The 21,112-nt window shown below is 42.8% G+C and overlaps 1 protein-coding gene across 5 annotated transcripts in view; it reads left to right on the top strand.

Moving 5' to 3' along the window:
- The window catches only part of DAB2 (DAB adaptor protein 2), a 313,212-nt gene that overhangs the window by 272,641 nt on the left and 19,459 nt on the right, over positions 1 to 21,112 (top strand). For 3 of the 5 annotated variants that reach the window (XM_078674996.1, XM_078674993.1, XM_078674995.1), the window contains one exon: positions 3,388 to 3,559. In XM_078674996.1, the coding sequence (XP_078531122.1) occupies positions 3,388 to 3,559 (172 nt within the window). The remainder of the gene's footprint in view (positions 1 to 3,387; positions 3,560 to 21,112) is intronic. The other 2 variants (XM_078674994.1, XM_078674997.1) reach the window with 1 other exon arrangement.

Genomic DNA, 21,112 nt, shown 5'->3' with positions numbered 1-21,112 from the left:
TTTCCCCACACATTTCACTCTGTAAAACGTGGTCGAATTTGTTCTCATTTCAACCTGAAGGACTCTTAATGCAGAGGTAACACCACACATATAAATGCCACACCCTGTACTGTTGGTTTATGATGAGTCCTGTATTGCCTCTCGAAATGCTGGGCTACTCAAATAAGGCCTTAATTACTTTGATATGCGAATTTCAAATGAGAAGAGGATTTACCACAATTGATAAATTATGTACTGACAGACGTAACTTACCTTGCATTGCAAAAGGAAAAATAATGCCTGCTGGAAAAATTGCAAGATTTCATTTGCAGGTACATTTTCACTGACTTTTCCATTAAAAAAATAAGAACTTTTTGATTATTGTTTATCACCCAGAATAGGATCAGCTCTGAGCTGGTCATGTAAATATTAAAACCATAACTAATTGCCAATGTTTAAACTGTAATTTAGAGATCATTACAATACATCCAGGTAACAAGAGAGGAGTTGATTTTGCCCCAAGACTCTTGTCACTGTTTTTTTATGTTCACAGTTCTATTTCTAGACACAGGTTTTTTGCCTCTGACAATTTCTTGGCAGTACAGATGTTCATACAGCACACTTTCTTTATATTGTGTTTGCTTATGCATCATCCTGTCTGAGAATCAAAAGGTAATCATATCCAAGAGTTTCGAAAGTTCTAAATTTTCCTAACTCAAGGTTTCCACTCTCACTGTTTTCATCACCCTGAAAGCTTCTGATAACCACACATAAATCTAGGCCTTGTAAATATTATTCAAAACCTTATCCTAGAGATGTTCAAGATGGTTATCACGAGAAGTAACACCGCAGCAATTATACAGATCATCCATTGAGGGCCCCACAGACCTATGCCACCACTACATCTACAACCTGGGAACACATCAGTAGCAGCTATATAAGGTCCTTCACTTTCCAGAATGAATGGAAACTTGCAGAAATCAACGCCCCACTCAAGAACCCCACAGCCGACCCGAATCAACTCAGCAACTTCCTTACCCATCTCCTGTATCCAGCCAAAATGAGTGAGAAGACCATCAACAAGCAACTCACAATACTCGTTGAACTGCTCCATCTTCTAGGCAACCCACAATCAGGATTCAGAAAGAACTGCAGCACCGAAACAGCAGTCATCGCGGCCACTGATGGCATTCAAAATATCCCGGACCAAGGAGAAACAGTGACTCTCATCCTCCTCGACCTATCTACAGCCTTCTGCACAGTGCCCCACAACACTCATCAGAATGCTCCAAGAGATTGTCATACAAGGATCCATTTTCAAATGGATCTGTTCCTTCCTCACTGGAAGAACCCAAAGGGTGAGGCTGCCACTCTTCACATCAGAGACCGACAGGGATCATCCCTCAGCCCTACCCTTTTCAACATATACATAACACCCATCATCAACCTCATCCAAGAGCAAGACATCACCGTCATCTACGCAAATGACACCCAACTCCTCCTCTCCCTGACAGACAGAACAAACACCTCCAGAACCAACTTAACCAACTGCATGACCATGGTAGTAGATTGAATGTGAACCAACTGCCTGAAGCTTTACTCTTACAAACGGATGTACTGGTCTTCGGCAACAAGACATCCCCATGGGATTCCACCTGGTGGCTATCGGAGCTAAGACCAACTCCCACAGACCACCCAAGAAATCTAGGGAACATCCTAGATAGCAAGCTCAACATGACGGCTCAAGTCAACGCAGTGTGCACATCCTGCTTCCACACCCTATGAATGATGCAAAAGATCTTCATATGGTCACCTCAGAACACCAGACTCATCATTAGCAGGCTGGCCTACAGCAACGCTTTCTACTCCAGAATCTCCAAATAACTCCACAGGCTCCAGATCATCCAGAACATAGCCACAAGTCTGATACTCGACCTCCCACGCCACACCCATATCGATCAACACTGTAGTAAGTTTCACTGGCTCCCCATTCCATTGCGCAGCCAATTCAAATTTCTCACGCACACATACCAAGCCTTACAGAGCCAGAATAAATTAACAGCCCCATACACTTTGACCAACCCATCATACACCTATGCTCTGCCTCACTCTCACTTTCTTACACTTCCTGCATCCACAAAAGCAAAACTGGAGGTTGCTCATTGTCCCACATCATACCCAAGACATGGAACAACCTCCCTCAACACATCAGAGCCTCCTCCTCACTTCTTGAGTTCCGCAAGAAGCTAAATACCTTGCTCTTCATATGAGCCCTTTGGGACCACACACCTACACACCTTGCGTAAGCACCTGGATACCCCCTTGCGTGATTAGTGTGCTATATAAATCAACATAACATAATCTGAGCCAAAAGCTTGGGTGTGAGTGGCACATCTCTAGGACGCATACTCTTCTACGCTACATGAGTCAAATGTTTCACAGGGTTCCATTCGGGCTCTGAATTAATATTACAAGGTATTACCTTTATTTTGATTCTGACTCCATATCTCTGCCAGTATCAACAGCCATTTACATTGTCAATTGATCCATGTGAATCCCAAAAGACAAGGATAAATCCTTAAAATCTAATCCTGTTAAATATTCAGATTTTTTTATTCACTATTCGCATAACATGGGCTTCTTTAGTTTCATTTATCAAAACCCTGAAAGCAATAGTCATCTATATCCAGTCAGGCACTAGGACATCTCAATGGTGCCCCTCAAAGGAAAGGTTAAACAAGCCCATATCAAGCAGGATATCCATGAAGGGATTGTACAGTAAAATAACAAGTAATAATAAATAATTTAATTTGCTATGAGACAGGAATAGATGCTTCATTTTAAAGCTGGTCTTTATATCTGTGCATACACTGTTTATCTTGTATTGCTTCCTGAGGTTAGGAATAGAAATAGAACCTAGACAAGACAAGACAGAATAAGCAGAGAACTGTTAACAGTAGCCTTCATGCACTAACTGCATTGACATGTCCTTGTACAATTTACAAGCATCCACCCCTGGCTCTGATGTATGTACAGTTTGGGTATTCAGAGCATTGCCAACTCTGATTTATATGTGCTTGGGATAGAGATCTGGTGGTGAAAGGCAAGTATCAGATGAGTTCATCTTTTCAGCTGAAGTTTCAAATAACTTTAATAGTAGGTGCAATATTGTAGGTTAGTTTGTGATAACCTTTGAACCAAGGCTTTTAAACCCTATTGAAGATATATATATACCATTATCACTGCTAACCTATAAATGTCTTGTGCTAACATGTATCAATTAATCATATTCTTTTTAATGATATTTTGTAGTCTAACATGTACATTGCACAGAATGAAGTTTTTAATATGACAAAATGTATCCAAAGTGAATTATATGGCAATGAATGTAAATATCTTTGCTCACAGCAGCCACTCAATGATGTATTTGGCTCAGACATATTCTCTGCAACTGGAGCATCAAAACCTGAACCCTCTGTGCCTGCAGACCAGGCCTTCCAGCCAACAACTCTGGAAACAAATCCAATGGATCTTTTTGCCAACAGTACCTCTTCCACAGTGTCTACTATCGGAGGGCTAGGTAAGATGACTATATATTCCATACCTGTAGGATTTGATAGGTGGTTTAATAGGTCGCCCGAGATCCAGCATGGAACGTGAGACTTGCCTCAGTACAATTCTTAAAAAGTAAATTTAAAATGCTTTGCAGCATAACTTTCTATAGCAATCAATTAAAATAACATTTGGCCAAGGTGCATGCATCTGGCATAAGGACATAAAGACTGCCACTGCTCCGTAAATATTTGAACTGTTCACACTATCCCCACCCATGCGTGTGTCTTTTATTACTAAAACTGTTGACATTTACCTCAGATCATAGGAATTATAAAATGCAATGGGCATCTAGATTCTTCTATAAAAGGAATAGAAGCTAGTAGATTCAGAGAGACACCCAATTTAGAGTAAATCATCTGCGATCTTTCACCAAAGTCACTATGCATACCTCATTTAGGGGTGCAAAGAGGGCCAGAAAAAGAGCTGCTGAGATTGCACTCAGAGAGAAAACGGATAAGGTGGGTACATCCATCAGCAGCAGCAGCAGGTCAACGCATGACGAAGAATCATCGCCCCCTTGTAACCTGCGCACAACAGTAAAACCATGGGAATCCATAGGTTGGTTTGAGTTCCAGCTATCGTGCTCCAACTAGTGGGATCATCTGAGTGGTATGTGTAATGCCAAGTGGATTTCTGTTTGACAATTTTGCTTTGTGAAGAGCTTTAAAGTGGGGTTACCACATCCCAATTTGACGAACATAAGACTAAAAGCAGTTGAGTATTAATTTTTGCAAATACCAACCTTTTCAAAGTTTAAGAATATAGATAATCTGGCTCCTACATATTCTTTGCAAACAATCTATACTGCATTCGGTATGGCCACATGAAAGTGTTGTTGAGCCTTTTTCCCTCGGGCATTATACACGATGAGTAAGCTTAAACAACCTGTGCACCTTGCAATGCATTAGAAAAATTGTTCCAAGTTCCTTTTCATGGCCTTTAGATCTTTACAGCAATGCTAGGTTTTGATGCTATTCAATATAAGGAAACACGGTCATCCAAAGGAAGTTATTCATGCAAATCTAGAAGAAACAAGAATAATATTTTTACATTTAAACCCTCTTGTGAGAAGGTGGAAATCTTGTACATGTTTTACTGGTTATAGGAATGGGAATAGGCTTGCTAATTACACATAAGAAGAAATAGAGGAGCGGTGGGGCCTGGAATGGAAGGAGTAAGGCAGTGACACCATCACAGCAAAAAGTAGTAGGGTTGGTGGATGTGAACACTTTGGCTATTATCTGCTATCAAAGGTAAAATCTGAGTTTTTAACTTGAACAATAAATCTTGAATCAACCCTAATTAAAGTCACAAGACTCCAGTATATTACTAAAATGTAGCTAAGAATACGTGTGTCGGGTAGTTCCTATAAGCCCATATGGGATCTGCACGTTTAGACAACATAGACTGTGGGATTGGTGTCCAGACTGATTCCAGACACTCCCACCGGGTATGTTTACCTGTATACTAGCCAGCTCACAGTGCTCCTAGAAACCCCTCTTACTAAGCAGATAATACTTCTTGCCCACTATCAAACATGACAACTCTGTCCCATCAGGGATCATGGAAACAGTGCAGTACTTTTTGCGCAGTCACTTATTCTCAATTTGTCTCAGAGTGATACACAGAATAAACGGTGGGGAATTTTCAATAAGCATTTATTGAACCAGATTCATTCTAGTTTAAAATAGATGTGCTGAGACAACCATCAGACAGAAACCGATATAAATGATTTTAAGCACCAACAGAGTAAAAGGATGGTTAATTTCTATCATGGTGCTGAAACAATGAATACAGGCAGGTATAAAAATCCATGACAGTAATAATGTGTATTCCTACGATGCAACCCTAACTAGATGTACCTAAGTGTACTTAGCATGTATTTAGGTGTGTAGCCAAGAATCCCTCTAGGATAAAGTCAACCCCATTACCTGAAGAGAGAGACTGTGGGACCCCATCTTGGTCTTGAGGTGGACACCCCGCAAGGGATGCCAGACCACTGCGAGCTGGAGTGTCTGCTTGCAGAAACCTCAGCGTCTTGCATCAGTGTCCGCATGGAACGCCTTTTTTTACTCTTCCTGCCTCAGCAAAGATATAGTGTTTATTTACCTAAGTGGTACCCTCAGGGGATCTACCTTGCTGTGTCATGTCAGACTTAGGATGACGGAAGGAATGACCCTTATACACAGTTATTATGCAGGATATGGTAGTCCTGCTGAATTTCCAAGAATCCTCATGCATAATGGATGAGGCTAGTTTTCAGGGAAAACCCCACGTCCTGTTGGCAGTACTGTAACTAGGTAAAAGGTCAGTCCCAAGATCTGTTATGTAGTGTAACGGCTGGGGAAATATAGGTGAGAGGTTAGGTTGCTACCTGAGCCTATATTGGGGTACCTATATGAAACATAACACCCACTCCTCATCCAACTGGACGAGGCTTTCTAGGCATTTGTACGCCAACAACTAAATAGTCCAGTAAATAGGGTGTAAATAAAAATAAAATTACAACTTTAAAAGTGCTAAAATTGTATTTTAAGCAGTGGACGTCTTACTAAAATATGTCATATATATATAGTTTGAACAACTGAGTGTCTGAAAACCATGCAGTTCAGTAAAAAGACTATTGTGAGTTGTTTAAAATTCCAAATTTGATTGTTTAGAAGAAGGCCAAATTGTTCCTAGCACACAACGAGCCAAATGTTTGTGTCCTGGCTGGGAGACGCAGAGTCACTGCCGCTTGCCATCGCAGACGACAGTCCCTGCAACAACTCACAGATCAGGTCAGTCGAGCACAGATGATCTTCTGTATTGCCCACAGCCGATGCCGGGAAAGCCTGTGTGACACCCGAGGCCTGAGTGTTTGTAGAGTGGCCAGTATCCAGTCCAAGAGGAACTGAAGCATCCTGTAATGGTTCTAAGAATGCAGACATCCACATAGGAATACGCTGAGCACACAGCAGTACATGGGCCGTTATCAAGTCCAGTGAAGCATCCACGTCCAGTGGCGCAACTGATGGAAGTGTTAGACAGAGATCCAACACGCATTCTTGTCTGCAGAACAGGCACCGGAGGACAGGCAGAACACAGTCGATCCAAACTGGTCTAAATGACAGAAACCAAGACTCACTCAGTTCGCAAAGGGGAGGTGTGCCCTGATGGAGTACCATGCAATCATGGTATTGGCGCTCCAGGAGCATTTTTTCCATGTCCTTGGTGACTGGCACGTCTATTGCATAGCGGAAAAATTACAATCAGGATTCCTGCTATTAGTAACAGGATTAGTGGAAGTCCTCCAAAAATGCTTCAGAATACGGAGTGTATCAAGTTTGGAATCACTCCAAAGACTGTCTGAAAGGTGCTTAAAAGCCCGAAACCTGTGGTCTTAAATAGGTGTACTATGCCCGTCGTATCAGATTTGTTAAAGATACGTTGTACCATTTCCCTGAAATGGAAAGGGCAGTTTGTTTGTACAAGTGCCTGTATCTCAGCTGAGGCCCTTGTGACCTGAAGATCAAATGTCTCTCGGACAGAGGTTTATGCCACTGTTTTATGTAAAAACATGGCGTTCATTCTGCTCAGAATATCAAACCTTATAAAGGAAACATTCACCGAAGGCCATAACGGTGCCTCCTTGGCTGTGTGGGTTGGTGGAAACAATAGTTGCATACAACAAGTAACCCTGGAGTCTACAGTGACAAGATATGCAGTGCCCAGAAGCATCCCACAACAACCTTGATCATTCAGCATCAGGTAACTCCCATTTGACAGCAACTTGAACACCGGATTGATCACGGCAGCCGGGGACCCTTTCAAAATGACAGGATAAGTTTGCAACTGAACTGTTACAGGCCCCCGTGAAGCATGATATCCTGGCATATGAGAGATCCATATAAAGACTTCTCGCAGTTTGTAGGGCTTAGAAACGCTTCTATGTCCCCACTCCTGCATCAAAATCTGTATGGCAATTTCCCAGATTCCTTGATAAATTCCCTACCCATCGGTTTATATCTGCCTGCCTGTTGTTGTTCTAGGCAATACTGAAACTGGAAAGTTGTGACCGGTAATATTATATGGCCATGGATTAACCATTCTGTTGATGGCGACTTTGCCACAATAAAAGGTATTTGGTCCAGTTTTTCAATACACAGCATTGTATATTTTGCTCACCTTTGTGCCATAGTTATCTATTTTTTAGTAAGATTGTATGCAGATAACAAGGACATGCGGTTGATAAATCTCGAAGGCGCATAACTGGAACGTAATGATTGTAGCGTACAGCTTAGCAACATAATAAAATGTAATTGAGACTGCCCATGCTGTAGTATGGACTTATCCTTTTCTAGTATATCTATAGCAGAAAATACAATATTGCCCAGTGAATAAATCCTGGATGTTAATATAGTCATACCATTATCGACTACAGCTAACGCTTTTTCTAGACTAATTCTATCAATTTTACAGAGTGTCTCCGTGGCTTCTTGTTGAGAGATTTTCCAGATTTCATTATAAACAGCATATAAGAAAGGTTTCTGACGTGGATTTCAGGGGCCTAATAAAAAGTCCCTTAGATCCATGTCTTCTGATAGTCATGATAAGTGTTGTTTCACCTGGGACAGTGTCGAGGATTTTAGCCAGTCGAGGCATAACTTCCCAACACCCCTGGATGTTCTCGCTGTACATAGTGTTGGTCTGGCCCATGGATACTAAACCCTTAGGTGGTACCTCTGAATCTTGTCTGACATCTATTTGTGTCTGTTGATATAACTAACCATCCCCTTCAAATTGGCTGTCTGGTGAATTATAATGTATGTTGTCTACTGTATCCCCACCATGTGTTGTAAAGTTTTGCCACCCCTCAAAGTGTGATGGTGAGGGAATCCGAGGTGTGTTTAAATCTTTGTTCTTGGCTAGTCCAAGACATGAGGTCTGTTGCGCAGTATCATTCAGAAATATTATCTGCTGTGGATGAGGCTCGCTCGAAAAAGTGCTTCTGTTCCCTGAATTTGCCTTTACTTTGAACCCTAGACTGATGTTATGCCTATTGTGTCCTACCATGAGTCAAAACCTTGTTCAGACAGTTGGGAAATAAAGGATGAAGAATAAATCTGTTTGTGTTAGCATATTTTTCTGTGCAGTTGTTAGTGCAAACTTATAGTAATATGAGGTCAGGTCAGAAGTGTTAAACCCTGAAAAATTATGTGCAAATGTTCTCAAACTGTTTTTGGGTGGTGTTGGGCAATGTTCCCATTGGTGGTACGTAAAAACATTTCGTGGGATACTGGATTTATGTAAAAATTGATGACCATAATGTTGGTAACAGTACATTGTGTCATAATCAGTTGTGTTCTATAACATTTAAATGCTTGAAAATAAAGTAGAGTGTTCTAAATCAGACAACATATTATCACATTTGATACTGCAGAGCGTTCTGGGAGATCGTTTCCATTCATGAGTAAGCAAAAGACAGTCCCTAGGCCAATCCAGAATAGAAAAAACAGTATTCCAGTTATTATCCAGAGTTATAGCCATGGTGAGACCAGGTAGGTCTTTTTCAGAAAAGTGTTGTAATCATGAATTTGTTGCTTACTAGAAACTGGAGCTGGTGTTTCAGGTTCACTGGGATCCAGTGAGAAGGTATCGATGAAGTAGCCAGATGCAGTTTGATCTATTTTTGGTAGCTCAGCAGGTTTTGTTGAACTGACAGACGGCTCTTGTAGAGCCATATTGATGTAGATATTGGTGGTCGGCCAAATTGATATTTGGCTTTCATTTGTGTTTTGATGTTCTATTTCAACAGGAACAAGTTCTATTTCATTGTTGGAAAGTCCATTATTTTGTATTGGTGACTGTTCAATGGTTATGAGTCTTTATGTCTGAACTTCCTGTATGGTAGCGAGAGGAGAGCGTCGGCTACCAGGAGGCGTACTATTCAGTATCAGCCACATAGTGTGGTTTGATTAGATCGATGGAGACCAGTCTCTTTTCTTTTTTTTGCCAGTAGAAGAAGTACTGTTCTTGTTCCTTTGACTGCCAGGACAGGTACAGGCTTTCTATATGATGGCCCAAATTCTTTTATGTCCACAATCTTTTCTCTGACCAGATCCCCGACTTTTGGGATCCAGACAGGTTTTGCCGTGGTTATTTTGACCACCCCAGTGGCGGTGCATTTTACCTGCACATTGCTTTGTAGTGCCTGGAATTCATTGAGATCCTGTAAAACAGCCAAACGTTTATTGATATCTAATGGTTTTTCATCTGTCACTGTGCTTTCAAAATCGAGATCAGGTTCCCACATTCTTGTCCCAAATACGACTTCGTAGGGAGTGACACCTCCTCAGGGACTTCTTGGAATATTGGTAAGAGCTCTCTGGACCCATATAAGTGATAGACCCAACTACCACCCAAACCTAATACTCTTGCCGTTAAAGATTGCTTTAAGTCCCATTTTTCCCTCTCCATGACCGAATTTCCCTTGGGATGGTACAGAGAGGAGTACTGCGGTGCAACACCTTTCCATGGCCTCCTTGTAAGTCCTAGAGTTAAACGCGGGGCCGCGGTCCAAATGTAATGTGCCTACTGCATATGTCCCTATGAAGACTCACAAATCTTTTATGACAGTTCGAGCATCAGCCGAGCAGTGAGGCCAAACCCACAGGAATCTAGCGCATGAATCTACTGCCACCAAGATGTACTTGTAAGCCCCATCCGATTGTAGGGGGCCACAGTGGTCCAAATAGACACAAGCGAGTGGTGTGTATTATATAAGTAATGGTTTCTGTGCTGGACGTGCTACGGTGGAACTCTTCATCTGCTGGCAGATGTCGCAATTTAGGACAAAATTCTTTATCTGTTTAGTTAAACCTGGCCACCAATAGCGTTGCTTTAGTAAAGAAACAGTTGCAGTAACTCCTGCGTTCACAGAACCCAGACCCTCGTGTGCAGATAGTATTAAGCCTAATCTGCGTTCCATGTTTGGTATTACTCTATCCCCCACTCCTGGAATTTGAGCATACAGTGTATTTTTTGCATCTAACTTGTAGGAGTACTTGAGTGGAAAACCTTTCAGTAAGGCTGTGTTGTTTTTGCGGGAAGCAATGACAGCTACCATTATCTGTGCGTCTATTCTCGTACTAGAACCAGTGATTGAAGCTACGGCAGCAGTTCGTACTTCCCCATTTGCTGCTTCATCAGCCAATTAATTCCCATTAACGCCATCACGTTGATGACTCAGCGTGTGTATCAGGTGAGTTCTTGGTAGTTAATTTTTCAACTCCGCTACCTGTTCCCTAAGCAATGTATGCTTAATTGTGCCACCTTTTGAGTCTTTAAACCCATTTATACCCCAGTAGCGTAGATATTCATTGTATGACTGGACACAGTAAAATGAATCGCACACGATCAATGTGGGGAATTCTCGATCCGTATTTATTAGTGCCAGTAACAGGGCTTTTAGTTCTGCTAGCTGTGTCTTTGTACTGCTAGGATGGAACTTGCCTTTCTGCATACGACCCTTCACAATCGCACATGCAGTGCTGTATTGTTGTTTACTTCCTATGGCAGGCTGAGCAGAACCTTCAGTGTAAGTACTATATTCATACTGCTCTAGAGGCATTATTTAATTCGGGAGAGGATATTCTTGTTCATATTCCAGAAATGCTTCCGTCTTAATTGTAGAAACAAATTTGTAATCTACATCGGTTGTAGTGAGAGACTTAGCCCAGTGTATCCTTCTTGGATGTAAAGTTTTAGCATTCAGAACGCTTTCTTTTGTAACACCCTCTAAGGCAGGTATTGGAGTTATGACAATTATTTGTTTCCCCTGAGCCAGTGCTCTTTCTCTCACTACAGCAGTCTGTACTGCTGTCAGAATTTTTTCTGTAGAAGCAAAACGCATTTTTCAGCGTTTTTGTACAAGTGTTATTTGTATGCTATGGGTGCTGTTTCGCCGCCGTAATTGAAGGTTGGGTAAGTTTACCCTGATTGACCCACTATAACACGGATCACCAAATTTGTGGTGTTGAACATGTATGTTTAAGTGTTTGGACTCTATCATGTCAGCTTGTAGGGGCCAGAGGATATCTGTGTGTTCCTGTGTCTAATGCCTAACTGAAAAATCAGGTCTTATTAGGTGGTAGAAAGGTTTTACTTTTTCTGTGTAATCTACAATGTAAGGTCTGCCAAAATTTCAGAATCCGAATATGGATTGTAAATTTGTCAACAATTTAGGAAGTTGGAGTAGTGTTCATTTTTCTAAACAATTAGCTGCCAGGCTTTTCCCTTCACTTGAAAGCTCATATCCCAAACATAGGACATTGAGGTGGGCTATTTGTGATTTGTTTTTCAATTAAATTGATATCCCTCAGAGGTGAACCACACAATTATGTTGCTCGCCATGGACAAGTGATCCTTTAAATCGTCTCCATAGGGCAATGGCTCTTCATCCAAATTCTGAAGTAACTCTGTTACTCTACTGGAGAAGACCCCAGGGCTATTCTCATACCCTTGAGGAAGTCGACATGATTGATTTTGGGAACCAAGCTCTGAGAATGATGTCCAATGCCTACTCTCAGGTGCTATATTTTGGCAGAAAAATCCATTTGAGATACCTATTGTTGTTTTGTATTTTTCCGCACAATGTTATTCATGAATGCGGCACTGTGTGTATTCTGTACTGCAAATGTTTTACTGCATGTGTTCAGATGTCTGTAGTCTAAAACTAGACAGTATGAATTAATGGGTTTCATTACAATAAACAAAGCATTATGCATTGAGGAGGTACAAGTGTCAATTACACCCTGGTATTCAAGTTCATCTAAGATCTTCCTGACCTGTTTTTACACTTCTTGTTTTAATCGGGTACTGTCTCTGTGGAGTTGGAGTAGTTTTTACTGGGATTCCATGGTGAGATGACTCAGCATCCCATCCAACATGGTTGCGATATAATGCCGGAGCAAGTGCTACCGCCCCTTCCTGCGCGTATATATGTTTTAAGTATATTGGAACGAGGTCGGAAAAAGTTGGTAAAATTACCATTTCTCCCTTTGGGCACTTAATAACAATTTCAGACTGCCAATATTTTTCAGCCAAAAGGATGTCATATCCACAAGTCAAGTTCTCCCAAAAGAGACCTCAAATTTTTCTGGGTTTGTCTCCCTCCATTTGGAGTGTTATTTTATATAACTTATGCGGCACACTTACCCTCATATCGGGTGTCTCCACTGTGAAATGTTCATTCAACTCCGCTGTCACCATAAATTCCATCAGGTTCCAGCGAGCTATTGTTACTTCTGCTGCGCTTTCTAGCATCAGCAGAGCCCATTCCCAGGCCAGATCAGAAGTTGAGTCCTCAGAAGTCTGGGCATGTCTAACTTTAAGACCTGCTACTTTCTTCTTTATCACGATTCCTAAGGTAGTACCTCCTTTCGGAGGGCTCCTGTTGAGGAGACCCACCCCTGGATTGTGATCCATTCTCTCTATTCTTTTGTTTTTTATTATCCCATTTTGTCTTAGAAGAATCAGGTGCTTGCTTGGTGTTCTCTTTTTCAGGACCACCCATCAGTTGAGGTTTTGTTGCTCTAGCTCCCAAACTATCTCTACCTAATTTGTCAAAGGTATCTTTGATCATTTTAGGTAATTTGCGTTCCTGTTGTAAAGGAGTGAAATCCCTCTGGCGTTGGTGTATTGCCACTGCTGCTGCCTCCCCTTTTATGTTTGCTAATATAATAGCCGATACCTGGGCAAAGTTTCCTAACAATTTCATCCCTAAGTTCAGAGCAGGTTCTGCTCCATACTAATTTTGTATTTGTCTTATTACATCTGGTATTAATGCTAATGAAGGGATATATGGTAGTGAAACTGTACTCCAAGAGGTACAATCCTCTATCTGGGGAGTTATACCCATTGGCAAGCAGATTGTTAGCATTCTGTGTTTTTCTTGAGGGCTTGTGTGAATGGAAATACTGCCTCTAGCTGTGTTATTTTTTGAGCTATCCATAATGGCATTTGCTCACGTCTAATGGGCATTTTACCCATAGCTGCGTGTAGCGTTTTCTGGTGTTATTTTAGTTGTAAACCCCTTAATTTGTCCTGCTGGTGTAGCCCTTTCTGGCTGAAGTGTGTGTTCTCATCACAAACTGTGTCCGGTTTCTGTAAAGTTGTATTATTTCTTCATGAAGTCGACTTCTGATCTGCTACTGGCATTGTGTCAATGTCTGGATGCAGTGTGAAAGCGGCTAGGACTGGCCAAGTTGCCCCATCTCATCCAAACAGACCGAGTCTCACCTTTCTTTTGTGAGTGGGAGGGCGCCTTTAAACCACTATATGTGCTCCTGGTAGGTGAGCAGAATTTCAATGTCCTCATATGGACAGTATTCATCTGGTGTTTCATCTTTAGTAAATGATGTAAATGTATGTCTTTGTGCAGCTGCTTGTGGGAATTTAACCCATGAATAGAATACCTCTGTTCTGTATGATTTGTGTGCCTCAATCACGAATGTTACTGTCCCACCCCTAACTGTGACTCCCTAGTCTGCTAGTTTTAATGTAAGGGCAGTTGAATGCAGTGTCGTATCTAGGTAAAAGGTCAGTCCCTGTAAACCGTTATAAGTGTAATGTAGGGAAGAATATAGGTGAAGGGTTATGAAGTTACCTGGGCCTATATCATGGTACTTATATGGAATATTACAGCAGCTAGCTCACAGTGCCACTAGAAACCCCTCTTACCAAGGAGAGAATAGTTCTTGGCAACTATCAAACATGACAACTCTGTCCCATCAGGGATCGTGGAAACAGTGCAGTACTTTTCGCTCAGTCACTCATGCTCATTTTGTCTCAGAGAGATACACAGAATAAACGGTGAGGATGTTTTCAATAAGTATTTATTGAACCAGCATCATTCTAGTGTAAAAGAGGTGTGCTGAGACAACCATAAGGCAGAAGCAGATAGACATGATTATAATCACCAGCAGAGTAAAAGGATGGTATATTTCTACCATATTGCTAAAACATTGAATACAGGCAGGTATTAAAATGCCTGACCGTAATAATGCGTACTCCTACGATGCAACCCTAACTAGATGTACCTAAGTGTACCTACCATGTATGTAGGTGTGGATACAGTGAGCCCCATTACCTGAAGTGAGAGACTCTGGGACCCCGTCTTGGTCTCGCGATGGACACTCTGCGAGGGATGTCAGACCACTGCGAACGGGAATCTCAGCATCTTGCGTCAGTGTGTCAGCAAGGAAATCCTTTTTCTCTTCTCTCTGCCTCAGCAAAGATATGGTGTTTATATACCCTATGTGGTACCCTCACGGGATCTACGTTGGTGTGTCATGTCAGACTTAGGATGACGGATGGAATGACCCTTAAACATGGTTATTATGCAGGAGATGGTAGTCCTGCTGAGTTTCCAAGAATCTTCATGCATAATGGATGAGGCTAGTTTACAGCAAAAGTCCTGTTAGCAGTACTGTAACTAAGTAAAAGGTCAGTCCCCAAAAACCGTTATGTAGTGTAATGGCAGGTGAAATATAGGTGAGAGGTTAGGTTGCTACCTGAGCCTATATTGGGGTACCTATATGAAACATAACAGGTGTCAACAGCTAGATAATAAAAGTTGCAAGCACAAAGTGCCCAATTCACACCTCTGCTTGATTGCACTTTTACATTTTGTAAAGAATTCCAGAAATATGTCTGGAAATTTGTGACAGTTATCATTTTCCACATTTACTTATGGAATTCTTATGTTTTTAGGCCTATGCATTTTCATAATGTGGCAATGTATGCATAGTACAATTTTCTTAGAGGAAATACAGTGCCAATGTGCAATTGTATCTTTTTATTTCTGCTTATGAAAAGTATTTTTTTCCACTGCACCCCACCAAGTTTGGGAATGTTTGGTTCCTCTTCCGTCCCTATAAATTGATTTACTGTAGCCTATGGCATGAGCAAATCCCCGCACAATTTCAGGGTGGAAAAGTTTTAGAGAGCAATTTGTGAATACTCACAAACTGATGTGTTTGCGGCCATTCACTAACTCAGAAGGCTTAACCCGCCTTGTAACAGCCACTTCTCGTCACTTGCATGAGTGTGACACATACACCATTGTTCACAGTCATCTCACACAATCATGCAGACATAAACATGTAAATGATTCATGTGGAGAAATAATTTAGCAAGGCATAAAAAACATAGCTCCTCCTGAGTAGATGAAGAATTCAGTGACATAGTTATCATTGAATTGCTGATTTTATAGCAGTAGGAAAGGTGTAAAAAAAAAAAAGAAAAAGCACACAGGGGATTATACTCAAAGCTAGGCGTGGGCTATAAATTCTTCTCTGCCGGCAGAGTTATGCCCACTCCGCATTACACTTGTAACATGGAGTTCCGTTAAAACTCCACCAACCGTCATGTGGCAGAGTTTTTCTCGCATGGGCCTGCCAGCATTGTTGTCTCCTAGTGTCGTTTTTTGGGGGGCTAGTACTGCATTCAGAGAGATTTTCTCAATGCGGGCGGTCACAGGCAGTTGCGAATGCTCACGGTAAGAAAGCTGCCACTTGCGGTGCGAAAGCTGCAGCTCAAGTAGAAAATCTACTTGAATGGCTGCAAACAAGCGGCACCTTCTGGTGTGCCGCTCGGTACCATTCAAGCTGATATTGTAGTCCGCATGAAGCTCCCGGGGCTAAAAACCATTGTAACGTGCCGATTCCTCCCACTCGCAGAACTCCGCAGACTCTCATGGGAAGTATGCATTTAAAGCTACCAATAAATGTTCTTCTGTATACCACCTAATCATACCTGTGAATTCATCATGAATATTGTATGAACTAATTTTTGGGTCTCGACTAGACACCGCATGCATGGTCTCTGTGAGACTTTTTTTGCATACAGTGGACTTACAGCCCGCACATAGCTTACCATTTGTTAGCTTCAGTGTCGCTCTCATTTCCTTCTCTCACGTTTGTCACGGCATGCATGTGTCATGTCCTCTTCTTGTGTTTAACTCTCCTCTGAAGCATGGACTATGTCTGTATTCAAGCACACCATATGAGTGCTTGTGATTTCAGTCCATCTCCCATATCCTCGTCAGTGTAGCTTCTAGTCCTGTCTCGCCTGTCCCCTTTCCATGTTTCTTCTTTTATCTCCTACCACCATTCGGTACTCCGACACAGCACCCTCCCACACTGCACTCTACACCAGTAGACTTTATTGTGCACCACTCTACTCCATGCCTCTGCACTCCACTCTGCTCTGTACCACACAGCTCTATGGCAATGCACTCTATGCCACTCTGCTCTTGTCTTCACCATTCTAGTCTACAACACTGCAATCTTTGCCACTGTACTCTACACCACTCTACTCCATGCCACTGCACTCCACGCTACTTCCCTCTACACCAGTGCACCCTGCACCACTGCACTCTAAGCCACTATACCTCTACTCTGCACCACTCTATGCCAGGGCACTCTATGCCACTGCACTCAACACTCTAATATGCACCACTGTACTTTACATCATTGCGCTCCACAACACTCTATTCTGTACCACCCTACACTAGGCCACTGCACTGTACACCACTCTACTCTGCACCACTCCATACCACTGCACTTTATGCCACTGCACTCTACAACATTCTACTCTACTCTGTCACTGCACTCTACACTACTGCACCTTACACCACATCACTTTACTATAGGCCAGTACACTCTACACCACTCTAATCTGCACCACTCTAATCTACTGTACTCTATGGCACTACAATCAACACCACTTTACTATGCACCACTCTACTCTATCCCACTGCACTCTACGCACTCTGTTGTACTCTCTATTGTACTCTGCACCACTCTACTGTATACCACTGCACTCTATGCGACTGCACTCTATGTCACTGCACTCTACACCGCCCCAATCTATACCACTGCACACTATGCCTCTGGACTCTACTCTGCACCACTCTACTCTATGGTGCTGCACTCTATTCTACTGTACTCTGCACCATTGCACTCTACTCTATGCCACTCTATTCTATGGCACTGCACTCTGCACCCCTCCACTCTGTTCGACTCTATACCACTGCACTTTGTCACTGCATTCTATGACACTCTTCTCTGCACCACTCTACGCCACTACACTTTATGCCACACCACTCTACTCTAGGACACTGCACCCTATGCCACTGCACTATACACTACTATACTCTACACCACTGAATTCTATGTCACTTTACTCTACTCTGCACAACTGCAGTCTACGCCACACCACTGCACTCCATGCCACCGTACTTTTGTACTTTGTGCAAATGCACTTACTCCAATGCATTTTCTCCACTGCACTCTACACCATTCTACTCTACTCTGCACTCTATGCCACTCATTTATTTATTTATTTTTATTATTTTTGGAGTTTTATATAGTGCTGACCTGACTCGAGGGTATCGGAGTGCTTTACAACAGTGTTTCATGATAGTTAACATAGTAGAGCAGTCTTAAACATAAAGTTCGCCAGTCCAAGAGTGCTGAGGCTTCTTGAGGTAGTGATTGACTCCTGAGGTAGCATCGTTGATTGCTTTATTGAGGTAGTCTAAAAATCTTAAGGCAGCTTAATTTTATTGCACATTTGTTTTGAAGTGGGCTGAGGTGGACCTGAGCAGTGTAGAGTCAGAGAGCACTGGCATCAGGGATAGCGTGAGGGTGGTGACTATCCATTCGGGAGGGAGCGGTTGAGGAGGAGGGCTTTTACGTGTTTTTTAATTTTGTGAAGGACGGGATAGTTCTGATATCTGCTGGGATGGAGTTCCAGATTTTTGGCGTGTTTCCAGCAAATGACCTCACAGCTGTTTGTATGTTTGCCTGTTCTCAAGGGGATGAGAAGGAGGGCGCTCGAGCTTCTGAGGTTTCTTGTCTGGCCGGCCCTCTTGTGTTTGGCGGCCAGATAGTCCGGTGTTCCAGTGTGGAGGGCTTTGTGCGTGAGGCTTTGTGCATGAGGCAGGCCATTCTGAAATTAGCTCGCTGTTCAACTGGGAGCCATTTTAGTTCTCTTAGTGCTCGTGAAATGTGGTTTTATTTCCTGATTCCAGTGACCATTCTGGCTGCTGCGTTGAGGGTTGTTTTGAGGGGAGCCAGGTGGGATTTTGTGGAGCCGGGTAAGGTTGCGTTGCCATAGTCGAGACTGGATAGCACCAGTGATTAGGTGGCTTGTTTGAGGTCTTTAGTTGGGATGAATGGTTTAATTTTGTAGAGAAGCTTTTGGTTGAGGAAGGCAGTCTTTGCAGAGTTTTTGTTGTGGTTGCTCATATCCTGTTTAGGGTCTAGGGTGATTCCTAAGGATCTTCCTGATTGAGTATAAGGTGATTTTGGGACAGCCAGCATTGATTTTCTTTTAGAGTGTCTGAGGATGTCGTTTGGGGAGGAGGTTTCTAGATAGATCTGGGTGTCATCGGCGTATAGGTGGAAGGGGATATTCGCCTTTTTACGTCTGGTGGTGAGGGGTTCCATGTATATGTTGAACAGTTGTGGTGAGAGCACTGAGCCTTGGGGCACACCTCTGCTGATGGGGTGGAGGTCGGAGGTAAAGTTTTTGATTTTCATCTTTTGCTAGTGGTTCTGGAGGAAAGAGGTGAACCAGCGGAGGACCTTCTCATCGGCACCAACCTTTTCTTGTAGGGCCTTGATGAGAAGTTGGTGATCTACCATGTCAAAAGCTGCTGATAGGTCGAGCAGAATGAGAAGGCAGCAGTGATCGGAGTCCAGTGACTTTTGGATCTCGTCTGTGATATTGAGGATCGCCGTCTCAGTGCTGTAACCTTTTCTGAATCCCAATTGGTGGGGGTCAAGGAGGTTGATGTTGTCCATGTGTTGAGTCAGTTGTGAAAGGACGCATTTCTCAAGGATTTTGGATAGGAGGGAGAGATTGGAGACGGGTCTGAAATTGTTCAGGTCCATGCAGTCAAGGTCTGGTTTTTTTAGTAGTGGAGTTACTCGGCCGACTTTAAGGCATTCTGGTATGGGGCCGGATCTCAGAGAGCAGTTGATTCTGCACCAGAACGGGGCTATGGAGAGTTTGAGTTTTTGGTCCATTGAGTGGGTATAGGGTCAGGACGTGAGAAGAGGGTTTGGAGGTGGAGATTAGCTTGATAATCCCAGCTTCTGTGATGTGATTGAAGGACTTCCATGTAATTGTGTGGTGTAGGCATGTGCTTTCTATTTAAGCTGGGGGCAGGCTTTTGAAGGCAGGATCGGTGCTGGTGTCTAGTAAGTGTTCAATCTTGGAGATTTTTTCTTCAAAGAAGATGGCGAAGTTTTCGCACAGTTCCTTGGAGACCTGGGTGGAGGGTACGGGGGGCTTTTAAATAGTTCATTGGGCCTGTTTTTTGCATTGTCCAGGGCGGGGCAGAAGAAGTTGGTTTTTTCGTTATGGATGTGTTTTTTGTATTTTCTCCGAGCTGCTTGGAGTTGTTTGAGAAGGCTAGCGGAGAGGTTGTTTCTCCAGAGTCTTTCTATGGTTCTAAGTTGTCTCCTTTCATTGTTGATGTGCGTATTGAACCAGGATCTGGATGGGATGTTCGTGGTTTTTTTTTGTTTCAGATGGCCTATCTGGTCTAAGGGATGTGTTGTAGTGGTCAGTGAGTTCTGTCGTGCATAGATCATCCGAGGAGGTAGTGAGGAGTTTACTTTTTCCTCCAAATCAGTCATGTTGATCTGAGTGAGATTTCCGGTCCATTTGGGCTGTTCTTGGGTAGGGGTTGTATAGTGGCTGGCTGAGTGAGGTGGAAGAGGATTAAGTGGTGGTCGGACCAATCTATGGGCAGGGTGTGGTTTACCATCACTGTGTCACGATTGGCTATGATGGCATCTAGGGTTGCTACTTTGTTGTGAGTTATTTCTGCGCAGTGTTGCATGAGGTAGTTATTGCATAGTAGCTCACTCAGGTTTTGAATTAGCGGATTGTTATCTTTGTTCCAGTGTAGGTTGAGGTCGCCCAGAATAAGGGTGTGCGCATCTCGTAGAGAGCAGTGGGCAATTAGATCAGACAGGTGTTCAGTGAAAGTGGTGGAGTTGCCTGGGGGGTCGTAGATAAGGTGGCAGGTTAGTGGTTCTTTGTTGCAAGTGTTGATGTTGACAGTTAGGCACTCAAAGGTGTTTTAGTTGGAGGAGTCTGTTTCCATCACTGAAATATTGTTTCTCTGGATGATTGCTAAGCCTCATTTCTGTCTTTGTTGGTGATTGTAAAGCCTGGGGGGACGAGAGTGTCCAGGAGTGGAAGGGAGGAATCATTAGGCCAGGTTTCTGTGATGAATGCTATGTCAATGTCATGAGTGAGGATGGATTCTGCTAGTTCTGTGGCACGTTTGGTGGTTGACCTGCAGTTTATGAGTATGCAGTTTGTGGAGGTCCTCTCTGTTGTGGGTTTCTTTGTTTGGGGGGCCATGGGGATGTTAGTGCGGGTGGTCGGTGCCCTAGGTGAGTTTGGAGGGTTTGGTCTCTTCCTAGTCCGGTGATCACGTGGATTTTGGATT

The sequence above is a fragment of the Lissotriton helveticus genome, chromosome 2_1 (assembly GCF_964261635.1).
Source record: "Lissotriton helveticus chromosome 2_1, aLisHel1.1, whole genome shotgun sequence".
NCBI lineage: Eukaryota > Metazoa > Chordata > Amphibia > Caudata > Salamandridae > Lissotriton > Lissotriton helveticus.
Note: the sequence above shows the minus strand (reverse complement) of the source record. Positions and strands in the feature narration are given on the sequence as shown.